Below are 12,949 nucleotides of genomic sequence, written 5' to 3'. Positions count from 1 at the left end.
TTTCAAGGAGTGATTTTATATATTGCCACAGTGACCTCTTGTGGAAGAAACATTTATCTCACTCATTTTATTAAATCACTGTACATACAGATATCAGACTGAGATTCAAACAGTGAATAAACAATTTCCCTGTGAACCATTCAAGTTTTTGGAGCCAACTTTAAGACTAGAATACTGCGAAGCACTGGCTATGCTTAGAGAAGCTGGAGTTGAAATGGGAGATGAAGAAGATCTGAGGTTTGTCTATGATTTTTTTATACTTTAGTAATTGAGTTTAAGATAATGTGTATATTAATACAGTTTTTTTATTTGACATAAATGTTAACTTTGGAGTGTAATATGATGCTGTTTTATGTCAGATGTGTAACTTGTTTAAACTGGTAATTTCATTTGTAAACACTTTTTCCATTTTTGCTCTTACTACTTAGGACCCTTAAAGAATATAGAGAGTTTGTCTGTGATTTTTATCTGATGTTACTTCTGATATGTTACTTTCTTTTTTAAGTTGGTGATGTAGAAAGAAAACAGTCTAAATCTGTTTCTAGTTAAGATTAGGGCATAGAGGGGCTGGGGATTCAGCTCAGCGGCATAAGCACCTGCCTTGCAAGCAGGCGGTCGTGAGTTCAATCCCCGGTGCCGTTAAAAAAAAAAAAAAAAAAAGATTAGGGCATAGAAATGATTTGATATGTAGTGTGATGTTATCTAAATCCTTATCTACAATTTAGGATTTTTATAATACAAATTTTGTAGCCTAGTAAACATTAAAAATTTTTAGTGACTTAAGTCATCAAAATAAACATGCATATGAGTGGGAAAGGAAATAATTGTTGTTATTTTTAAAGGATTTCTTCAGTTTTTGTTTTTGTTTTGTTTGCAGCACTAGGGTAAACCTACAGCTACATCCCCATTCTTTTTTTTTTTTTTTCAATTTTGACAGCATCCTGCTGAATTGCCTCAGCCTTCTGTGGTGCCAGAATTACAACCATATGGCAACATACCTAGCTCATTTTTAGGATATAGATATATCTATATATCAAAATCCATTGTTTGTTTCTTAAGAAAAAAAAGATTTTAAGCATCCCCTACATTTCTAGATGACATTTTAAGGCAAACCGTATCACTTTTATAATTACTTTAAGTTGGATAGCATTTTCTTAAGTATTTTGGAAATTGTTCATGTATAAGTTAAATGTTAGACTTTTTTTTTTTTTTTTTTTGTCTTTTTCTTTTTTATCGGTACCGGGGATCAAACTCACGACCGCCTGCTTGCAAGGCAGGTGCTTATGCCGCTGAGCTAAATCCCCAGCCCAAATGTTAGACATTTAACATAACCATACAAACACTATTATATTTTAGAGAGCAATAAAATACCAATTTTTATTTTATAAATCTTTAATAAAGACTATAGAGGGGAATACAGAGAGGGGCTTAATGGCAAAACTATCCCATGTTTATCTAATGAACTTTTTATTAAAGGTAATATTTCACCCATATTTCTGAATCAATGAATTGCTCGATTCTGTTTGGTTTTAATTAAATATTGGAACAGTTCCTATAAGTGCTAAGTCATTGTAGCAGATTCATTCATAAGTGATTTTTTTCTACTACTTATTCCACCCCCTCCCCCCCAGGCCTTCACACTTTGCTCTATCCCCTGTCTGTTTTATGTTGTGCTTTGAGACAGATTGCCAAATTGCTGAGGATGGGCAGTTGATTCTCCTGCTTTATCCTCTCAGAGCGCTGGGATTACAGGCATGCATCACCATACTTAGCTAGTACTTGCCTTTGGAAAAAGGAGCAGAACAGACAACTCCCATTTATCTTTTGGCTTTTTTTTTTTTTTTTTTTTAAGATAAGATCTTACTCTATAGTCCAGGCCAGCCTCAAACTGAATCCTCCTGCATTGGTCACCTGAGTGTTCGGATTATAGGAATTTATGACCCCAGTTAGGGCCAAATTTGTTTATCTTTTTAGAACTTCAAGTAATAGAGGTAGCAAGCCATGTGGTGCAGTCCTGTCATCCTGCAGACTGAGGCAGAAGGATTGCCATGATTACCCAACCTGGATTACCCAGCAAGACCCTGTCTCAAAAAAAAAAAAAAAAAAAAAACCAGAGTAGTAGATATGTTTTATTAACTTACTAACACTTTTCTGATTTCATGTTTCTTTTTCAGTACACCAAATGAAAAACTGTTGGGTCGTTTGGTGAAGGAAAAGGTAGGGATTATTTTATATTCACTAAATTTCTTTTTCTGTATCTGCGTGTATGCTGGTATAAGAGAAAAATTACAGAAGACTCTAGGAATCTTTCAGAATAAATAAAAACAGGATTGTTTTTAACTTTCAGAAAATTGAAAAAATATTTAGATAAGCACTGCCTAGTTTGATTGGCTCAGTGTTTTATTTATTGCAGTATCCATAAAAGTGATACCTATTTCAAATTGTCAGGTTAGGTAGAAAAACCTCAGAGATTATTTATAATTACTTTTAAAACATCCTCTTTGAGTACCCTTGCTGTCTCATGAAACTTGAAAATGAATGATCTTCCTTTCTGCTATTTTACAAAACTAAAATACTGAAGAGGATAAAATCTGAATTTGTCATGTTTTTTTATAAAAAAAAATTAAGACCATGTTATGAAATGAAAAGGTCTTTGAGCGCCTCCTGCTGGTTGTACGTGAAACCATATTATATTTACTAGAGAACTTATTTTTGAAACACTAGGTCAGCAGAGTTATAATTCCAATTTGCCCCACTCTTTTGACATTGTCTCTAATCTTTAGTTTTAGCAAAAATGTCTGAAGTTGAAATGTAATTGATTTCTGTTTAATTAAATGAGTCACATAATAAGTATTCTAACAAAAATGTAATTTCATGTTACTACTATCCTTTCTTTCAAATATAATTTTTAATTGAAGAATACTACCAAAAATTAGAGACTAAAACAGTTTCTAAGTATTGGGAAAATTCTGAGGTTTTTTTGAAGATTAATACTGTAAAAGATACCAGTCTTTTTCAAAGTACTCTATAGATTTATAATATCTGTAAAACTCAAAAGTATTCTATATTTAAGTTTCTGTAAAACTCAAAAGATGTTTTGTGCTGGGGATTTAGCTCAGTGGCATAAGCACCTGCCTGGCAAGCGCAAGATTTTGAGTTCAATCCCTGGTACAAAAAAAAAAAGTTTTTGTATATCATAGACAAATAGTTTATATAATACATCTGGAAGGCTAGATGACCTAGAATAATAAAGGAAAAATTGAAAAACTGTTTATTGCAAAACAAGACATGGTTGTACATGCCTGTAATTCCAGGACTTAGGAGGCTGAGACAGGAAGATTGCTGCAAATTCAAGGCCAGCCTGGGCTACATACCAAGTTTGGTCGCGGCCTACACTATACAGTGATACCCTGTCTCAGAAAACAAAAATAATCTTTTATTGGAGCATAATTTTGATAGGAAAGAGATTACATGTCAAAAAAAGTACAGAAATAAATGGATATTTGAGCTATGATTGAATAGTAAAGCTTCCAAAAATTACATACCGGAAGAATTTATAACATCATGAAACAATGCTATAGGATATACATGTTACCTGAAAAAAAACAGAATATTTTATATAACATAGTTATAGTAATTATTCAGAACAAAGATTTACATATTTTTAAAAAGTTACTTTTTAAATTAGCCTTTTTATTTTTAAAAAAAGTTTTAATTGCATTTATTCTTTTTATAGTACGATACAGATTTTTATATTCTTGATAAATATCCATTGGCTGTAAGACCTTTCTATACTATGCCTGACCCAAGAAATCCTGTAAGTACATTGGTTTTAAATAATATGTTTAAGGGGGCCAAGGATTTAGCTCAGCAGCGTAATTGCCTATCTGGCAAGCGCAAAGTCGTGAGTTCGATCCTCAGTACCAAAAAAAATGTTGGGGGAAGAAGGGAAATTTTATTGTCATGTCAAATTGTATAGTGAAAGTAATAATTCTCATTAATAATTTATAATTTCAATAGGTACATTGTTATACATATTACTGCTGGTGTCTGCTACTACAAGGCAAAATGATACTGTGAAATTTGAACATTTGGAAAGTTAGTCCTGGAAACTTATATTAAATATCATTTTCCTTGGTCATTTTTCTGAAGATTCATAAGGAAAAAAGAATGTATAAGTGATAAATGGTACTACTAGTTTTGCAAACTTTTTTTTTTCATTTTCTTTTTTGTCTTTTTCATTTTTATTGGTACCAGGGATCAAACTCACGACTGCCTGCTGCAAGGCAGGCGCTTATGCCGCTGAGCTAAATCCCCAGCCTCAGTTTTGCAAACTTTTAACAGATCACTTTAGTAACCTTGAACTGGAAATTCACATTATATTTTAAGACTTAATAGTCTAAATAATGTCTTATGTTTTTATTATTTTTCCTTTGCCAGTAGTTCCTATACTTTAACACACATCAGTATCACCTGTAGAGCATTTTAGAACTCAGACTGTGGAGCTCCACCCTTGAGGTTTCTGATTACATACTTGGTCCTGATAATCTTGTTTCTCCCAAGTTCCCAGATAGTACTGAGAGTACTGGTCCAGGAGAGGAAGGTGTTTTTCTCTTTGTTTTTGGAAAGGTGGAGGGAAGTAAATTAAAGCTTATGTTACCAAACAGGTTAAGCACTAGTAAATCGGTTTCTAGTTTACTTTCCTAAAAGTAAAAGAGATTTCTTTAAAAATACTGAGTAAGTGTGACTGCAATCATGTTATACTTTTAGACATTTCAGATAATACAGTGAAATAAAAGTCAGCACTTCTTTAGGTGTAATGCTCTGAGTAGTTACTGGGACATGTGGGAGAAGGAGATTCCAAAACCTGATTCAGGCAAGAAAAAAATTATTCAACTCTCAGCAGTTGTATTTTAGAGAAGCAGATTATGTTCTTCAAAGAAGATTGTGCTAAATGGGTTCCAAGTTTCACCTGGGCAATTTAGTGAGTCTGCCTATCTCAAAATAAAATTAAAGTCTCTAGCACTGTAGCTCAGCACACTGGCCCTGGGTTCAGTCCCCACTGGCACCAAAAGAATAAATTAATAAAGGTTAATTGTAGGGAAACATAGACTTGCTCTTCATGCAATACAGATTTTTTTTCACCTACTTTAGTAACAGAAGAAGGATAGCCATTGAAAAGTGATATTTTTGTTTTGTTTTTCCTGCAGAAACAGTCTAACTCTTATGATATGTTCATGAGAGGAGAAGAAATATTGTCAGGAGCTCAAAGAATACATGATCCTCAGTTGCTAACTGAAAGAGCCTTACATCATGGAATTGGTAACAAATGCATATTTAGAATATATATTCTAAAAATAATACATTGTAAGCGGGTTAAAGGTTTCTCAGAAAACTTTGTTTTAATCTTCATTGAATGGTAGTAGCTATTGTGAATCTTAAGCTTAAAAAATATGATAATTTTTTTTTTTTTTTTTTTTTTGTAGATTTGGAGAAAATTAAGGCTTATATTGATTCCTTCCGCTTTGGAGCCCCTCCTCATGCTGGTGGAGGCATTGGTAATAATTCTGTTATTGCTTATGAATAAGTTTACAAGTGCTAGCCATAATGCAAATTTGAATCACAAGAATTTTTAAAGAGAATTATGACTTAAATAAAAATATGATTTCCAAAGTCAAAATAGTATAGCTATTTTTTATGTTCTAAAATACTATAGGACTGAGGGTAAAGCTCAGTGTTGGAGCACTTACCTAGAATATACATGAAGCTCTGGGTTCAGTCCTCAGCCCTACAGAAATATTTATGTGTTTGTTTGTTTGTTTGTTTGTTTTTCTGATAAGCCTTTTTTTTTCCTCTTACAGTTTAGAAACCAAATTTTTAAAAATTGAGTATCCTGTATTCTCTCTCCACCCATGAGTTCACTCAGTTTAACTCAAATTAAAATTGTGCCTCAAATTTGCTCTAATTTGTTCATTGAAGTGTAACATTTCACTTCAATAGAAATCCTTTTAGGATTTTTTTCTGCAGTATATGTAACTCATTCCCTCTATGGTGTAAATAAGTGTTTAACTCATCTTTGGAGAGTATCAAAGTCTTAAGAATTCTGAATGTATGGCTTTATTGAAGGTTGTTGTTGTTGATAGGGGCACAGTAAATAGTAGTAAATATGCTTACAAAAATGTCAAATTAAAAGAGTGTATGAGGACAGTCATTTCTTCAAATGGTTCTGAGAAGGGCAGTTGTTTCTTCAAATGATTCTGAGAAAACAGGCATCACTTGTAAAAGAATGAAATAGGTCTCTTACTAACAGCAGATACAAAACCTGAAATGTATTGGAGTCCTAAATATAAGACCTAAAACTATAAAACTCTTAGAAGAAAGCTCTTAAGGCAGAATTATCATGGCATTAGATTTGGCAGTGATTTCTTGGATTATGACATGAAAGGCACAGATAAAACAATTAAAAGTAAGTGAATTGAACTTATGAAAATTTTACAGCTTGGGCATCAAAAGACAGTTACAGCCAGCTATCAAAAGACAGTTATAGGGCCTGGGGATTTAGCTCAGAAGCATAAGCACCTGCCTTGCAAGCAGGCAGTCGTGAGTTCGATCCCTGGTACCGATAAAAACGGAAAAGAAAAAAAAAAAAAAAAGACAGTTATAGTACTGCGTACCTGTAATCCCAGCACTCAGGAGGCTGAGGCAGAAAGATCACTGGGAGTTTGAGGCTAGCCTGAACTGCATAGCAAGACACTGTCTCAAAAAGATAAAGAAAAAAAAGACAGTTATGCACAAGGCCCCAGGTTTTAGTCCCAGCACCAAAAAAATAAATAAAATTTAAAAACTGAGAGGCTTGGCATAGAATAATACATCTGTAATCTCAGCTACTTAGTAGATGGAGACAAGAGGATGATGAATTTGAGACCAATTTGGACAACATAGTGACATCTCATACCCAAAAACAAAACCTGTCTTTGGGCTGCAAATGTAGCTCAATGGGAAAATGGTAGGTTTCTTCTCCAGCACTAAAAAAAAGGGGAAAAAAGAGATAATTATCAATAAAGTAAAAAGGCAAGCCACATAATAGAAGCAGGTATTTGCAAGTCATATATCTGACACAGATGGCTGTCCCAATTGGAGAGTGACTAAAACTCCACAATTGAAAAAATCCTGACAACTCCGTTTAACGGTTGGCAAAGAATTTGAATAGACATTTCTCTCAGATGGATCAATAAGCATATAGAAAGATTGTCGATTACGAGGGAAATACAAATAAAAACTGCAGTGACATACTACTTCACACCCATTAGGATAGCCACTGTTTTGGTTTTTTTGTTGTGTTGTGTTGTGTCTGTTTGCTATGTATGAAGACCAAGTATTGCTAGTAATGCAGAGATACTAGTAATCCTGTATACTTTTGGTAGAAATGTGGCTTGGCAGAGTTGCTATGGAAAATAGAATTGTGGTTCCTCAAAAAATTAAAAATAGAATTATCATTTGACCCACAATTCCCACTTCTGCAAATATACTCAAAAGAACTAAAAATGGAGTCTCAAAAAATATTTATACGCTGTGTTCTTAGCAACAATATTCACAATCGCTAAAACATGGAAGCAGCTCAGGTATCCATCAGTAGGTGAATGGATAAGTAAAAGGTGGTACAGGTTGTATACCCCTTATCCAAAATGCTTGGAACCAGAGATGTTGCAGATTTTGAAAATTTGGGGTTTTCAAAGTATTTCCATAGACTCTGCCACCTGAGTGTCTCTAATCCAAAAATCTCAAATCAGAAATACTTCAAAATCAAAATATTTTGAGCGCTGCATAATGTTTTGAAAGTTTCACCTTTTTAGCATTTTGGACATGCATGATCACCCTATATATACCTACAGAGGAATATTATTCAGCCCTAAAAAGGTAGAAAATTGCTGTTGGACCAAGGCACACCTATAATCTCAGCACTTTAGGAGGCTGAGGAAGGATTGAAGTTTGATCCCAGGCTGGGCAGTTTAACAAGCCCCTGTCTCAAAATACAAAATAAAAAGGGTTGGGGATATAGCTTAGTGGTAGAACACCCCTGAGTTCAAGCCCCAGTACTGAAAGGGAAGAAAAAAAGGAAAATTTGACATACAAGAATGAACCTTGAAGATATTACGTCAACTAAATTAACCCAGTTGCAAAAAGGAAAATATTGTTTAATTGTACTAATTAATATAAGGTATTTTAGAGAGGTCAGACTTACTGAAGTGGAGTATAGAATGGTGGTTGCCAGAGATTTGGGAGAAGAGTTCCTATTTAGTGGACATGGAGTTCAGTTTTACAAAATAAAAAGCATTATGATCTACCAAGGAACTTAGAACTAATAAATGAATTTAGTAAGATTGCAGGATATAAAATCTATAAAAATGTTTGTGTTTCTATACATTAAAAACAACTAACCAAAAGATTTGGCATCTAGGAGCTGGGGATTTAGCTCAACGGCATAAGCACCTGCCTTGCAAGCAGGCGGTCGTGAGTTCGATCCCTGTACTGGTAAAAATGAAAAAGACAAAAAAAAAAAAATTGGCATCTAAAAATTAGAGTACTTCTGGATGTGGTGGCATATACTGGGATGGCAACACTGAGGAAAGAGAATCACAAGTTCAAGCCCACCCTGGGCAATTTAGCAGTTTAGCAAGATCCAGTCTCAAAATAGTTATAAAGACAGAGGTGCTGAGTTCAATCCCTAGTACTGGAAAATGAATGAATAAATGATAAAAACAGGCCAGGCATGGTGGCGCACACCTGTAATCCCAGCACTTGGGAGACTCGGGCAGGAGGATCACTGAGATTGAGGCCAGCATGGGCTACAGAGTAAGTTCAAGGCCAGCATGCACTGCACAGTGAAACTGTGTCTCAAAAAAACAAAAAAATTATAAAAATACTGAGAATTTTACCAAATAAGAGAAAAATCTGTACATTGAGAACTATAAAATATTGATTAAAGCAGACATAAATAAATGGAAAGCTGGTAAGCCATATTCATGGAATATAAGAAATATATGTTCATACTGCTCAAAGCAGTCCACAGATTCAGTGCAATCCCCATAAGAATTCCAAGGAAATTTTTCACAGAAATATAAAAACATTTTTCTAAAATTGTAATAAAAATAAAAGATAATGAATGACTGAAGAAATCTTGAGCCAAAGTAACCAGACTAGAGACATTGCACTATGATTTCAAAATACACTATAAAAACTATAGCAATGAAAAAACAGCACGGAAAAACTGATCACATTATATTCATGAATGAATACGTATTTTCTGTAACTAATGCACTAATTTTAAAAAATTTCTTCTCACATTGCTGTAAAAATAGACCTATAAGCTTGATGCAGTGGCACACTTCTGTCATCCCATCTACTCAGGGAACAGCTAGAAGGATCACAAGTTCAAGGCTAGCCTGCACAATTTAGCAAGACGTTGTCATAAAAAATGAAAAGGGATAGGGATATAGTTCAGTATGTGATAAAACTCTTACATATGTGAGCAAGGCCCTGGATTCACTCCAGTGGAACAGACTAGAGAACCCAAAAATTAATCTGTTTTGGTCTTTTTGGCAAAGGGAATCACTATATAGTTCAGGCTGGCCTTGAACTCATTATATAGCCCAGACCAGCCTCAACCTCACATTGATTATCTTGCCTCAGCCTCCTGAGTACTGGGACTACAGGCATGTGCCATCACATATGGCTTAATCTTTTTTTTTTTAATGTTCAATCTACTTTGAACACACAATTAGGAAAACACAGTCCCTTCAATAAATGATATTAGAGGGCTAGGGATTTAGCTCAGTGGCCTAAGCGCCTGTCTGGTGAGCACAAAGTCATGATTTCAATGCCTGGTACCAAAAAAAAAATAAATAAATAGTGTTAGAAAAACTGGAAATCTAGAAATCTGGAAGAATGAAATCTAGCAAAACTGGAAGAACGAAAGCCCTTATTTCATACACAAAAATCGACTCAAAGTGAACCAAAAATTTATACATTAGACCTAAAACTATAAAACAACTGGAAGAAAATATCAGGAAAAAACTTCTTGACTTCTCTCTGAGCAAAATATATGTAAATATATATATTCTCCCCAAAAGCCAAGGCAGTGAAAGCAAAAACAATCAAATGACACTGAATCAAACTAAAAACCTACTCAGCAATAAAGCTGGAAAAAGATATAAAATAGCTGAACAACAATGGTAAAAATGGTCAGTTTTCCCAGGTGTGGTGCTTCCTGTAATCTCAGCACTCAGGAAGCTGAGGTAGGGTCTTGAGTTTGAGGCCAGCCTCTCCTAGATCTGATCCTTGCACTCCCCCCAGCCTCACAAAAAGGATAATTTCTAAAAAGAGATGGCAAATGGTAATGAGTTTCACAACATTAAATATATTTAATGCCACTGAACTGTACATTTAAAAATTATTAAGATGATGTATTCTATGTGCATTTTAATAGTAAAAATTGAAGGAAAAAAGCATGGTGCACACTTTTAATCTCAGCTACTAGGGAGACTGAGGCAAGAGGGTTGCACATTTGAGGGTAGCCCAGGCTATATATGATGAGACCTCATCTCACAATTTAAAACAAAAGGGGTTAGTGGTTTGGCTCAGTGATGTAAGCGCCTGCTTGCCTGGCAAGTGCGAGGTCGTGAGTTCAATCCCTGGTACCAAAAAAATTTTGAAACAAAAAAACCACTATAAACAGCTTGCATTTATCTTCCCACAGGAAACCCTTGTTTCTCTTTTTTAGCTTACCTTACCTTTGTGAATATAGCATTTGCATATACAGAAGACAATTTTCAGGAAATATTTTTACATAAATATATAGCATGTGATATAAACCATTTTATGCCTTGTGTTTTTAAAAATATATTTTGTAACTTTCTGTATTAAAAATACCTTTATTCTTTTTAAATCAGCATAGAATTCATTGAAAAGATACAACAGTCTTGTTAATCAGGTTCATATCTGTGAATTTGTAGGCCATTACCAACCTTTTCTTGTAACAACAGTGCTACTACATTAATATGTAGTTTAAATTTTAATGGGAAGTTTAGGGTTGTTTTCTCACAGAATACTCAGTAATGTGCTTTTTTTTTTGGACCAGGGATCAAACTCGTGACCTTGCACTTGCCAGACAGGCACTTGTGCCACTGAGCTAAATTCCTAGCCCCAAACTTTAGAGAGGTTTTTTTTTTAATTGGTACCAGGGATCGAACTCACAATGGCGCGCTTGCAAGGCAGGTGCTTATGCCTCTGAGCTAAATCCTCAGTCCCATATTTTTTTATTTTGAAACCAGGTCTCAGTCACCAAGTTACCTGGGCTGAAGTTGGATTTGAAATCTTCCTGCCTTAGCCTCCCTGAGTGCTGGGATTATAGGTATTCACAGCACACCTAGCTAAGAGAACATTTCTAGTGCTGTTTTTAATAAAAGGCATCTTCAGATGAAAATTTGAACCATGATGCTGGGCATGATGGGTCACACCTATAATCCCAGCACTCAGAAGGCTGAGGTGGGAGGATAGTTGTGAGTTCGAGACCAGCCTGGGCTACAAAGTGAGCTCAAGGCCAGCCTGAACTGCATAGCAAGACCCTGTCTCAAAAAAGACCAAAAAAAAAAAGACAAAAAAAGGGAAAATTTGAACCATGCATGGTGGCGGTTAGTAAACTTCCTTGAACAAATTTATGGCTCTCATAGTCGTCTAGACTATGTAGTCTGAATCTTGTATCATTTGAAACATGCAGGCTTATAAAGTGGCTTTATTGGGGTTTTTTTTTTTATTGTTTAGAACATAGGTTTTGTTCATTTCTATAGGGTGTTGTAGTTCACATTTCAGACCTCATGCCACTTAAAATTTCATATTGTCTTTCCCACATTTAGTAGCATCTCTTAGACAAATACAGGATAACTGTTTTGTTGAGCAATAATACAATATTAGAAGTTATAAGACACTGAGAGTTTTTCAAAGAAGAAATTAATGACCATTTTTGTTTTCCAGGATTAGAACGAGTGACTATGCTGTTTCTGGGACTGCATAATGTACGTCAGACCTCAATGTTCCCTCGGGACCCCAAACGACTCACTCCTTAAAGCTGTGCTTTTTACACTTTCCAGAAATTTATTGATCAGGCTGTTTTCCTTAGGTACTTGAAATATGCAGCAAAATAAATGTCTCATCTAAAGTGCCACTATTATTTTTTAATTTACTATAGGTTAATTTACAACAGATTTTTATAACTTTAAGAATGCTTCAGTAGGAAATGCTTGACCGTTTTAATAAGACATTCATATAGTTATGTTAAAAATTAATATTACATTACCACAATAAATGTTAACAAGAGTTTTAAACAGTTAAGATTATGCAGGTTTTTTTCTATATATATTATGGTTGCCACAGTATTCACATCTTATATTTTCAGTGTTTGAACTGACTTTTTAAACTTTTAACATTGAGAGAAGAGCAATTGGAGAAGTATCCAATATTTTAATGAATTTATAGTTGGCAACTCATGGAAAATTAGAGTATTAGTTCTTAAAACTTATACCCAGGAATCATGTCAAGCAAGTGAAAATACTGACTAAAAAATATTCAAAATAACATTGTATTAAATTGTTAAATTCTAAACCTGAATTTCAATAAAAATTTAAAACTATGGTTTGTCTCTGTGTGACCTTGTGGCAATCTGGGGTGGGGTTTTCTTTCATTTTGTTTTGTGGTACTGGAGTATGAACCTAGAACCATCACACTAGCTACCTCTCTAGACCTTTTTAAAAGTGTTTTATTTAGAGACAAGGACTTTCAGTCCTCGTGCTCAAGCTTTCCAGAGTGCTGGAATTACCGACACGGCCCACCATGCCCAGCTGCAATCTGATTTTTATAACTGGCTTGTGGCATTTATACTTTGGGAAAAGGAAAA

The 12,949-nt window shown here is 34.5% G+C and overlaps 1 protein-coding gene across 2 annotated transcripts in view; it reads left to right on the top strand.

Moving 5' to 3' along the window:
* The window catches only part of Dars1 (aspartyl-tRNA synthetase 1), a 63,185-nt gene extending 50,500 nt beyond the window's left edge, over window positions 1-12,685 (top strand). For both annotated transcript variants that reach the window (XM_003478719.5, XM_005007707.4), the window contains exons 11-16: window positions 91-237; window positions 2,175-2,217; window positions 3,737-3,817; window positions 5,211-5,322; window positions 5,487-5,558; window positions 12,031-12,685. In XM_003478719.5, coding sequence (XP_003478767.2) covers window positions 91-237; window positions 2,175-2,217; window positions 3,737-3,817; window positions 5,211-5,322; window positions 5,487-5,558; window positions 12,031-12,122 — 547 coding nt within the window. In that variant the 3' untranslated portion in view covers window positions 12,123-12,685. The remainder of the gene's footprint in view (window positions 1-90; window positions 238-2,174; window positions 2,218-3,736; window positions 3,818-5,210; window positions 5,323-5,486; window positions 5,559-12,030) is intronic.
* Window positions 12,686-12,949: the final 264 nt, after the last annotated feature.

Source organism: Cavia porcellus, unplaced genomic scaffold (genome assembly GCF_034190915.1).
Source record: "Cavia porcellus strain 051 isolate PalLab524CR breed Dunkin Hartley unplaced genomic scaffold, mCavPor4.1 scaffold_12, whole genome shotgun sequence".
Taxonomy (NCBI): Eukaryota; Metazoa; Chordata; class Mammalia; order Rodentia; family Caviidae; genus Cavia; species Cavia porcellus.
Note: the sequence above shows the minus strand (reverse complement) of the source record. Positions and strands in the feature narration are given on the sequence as shown.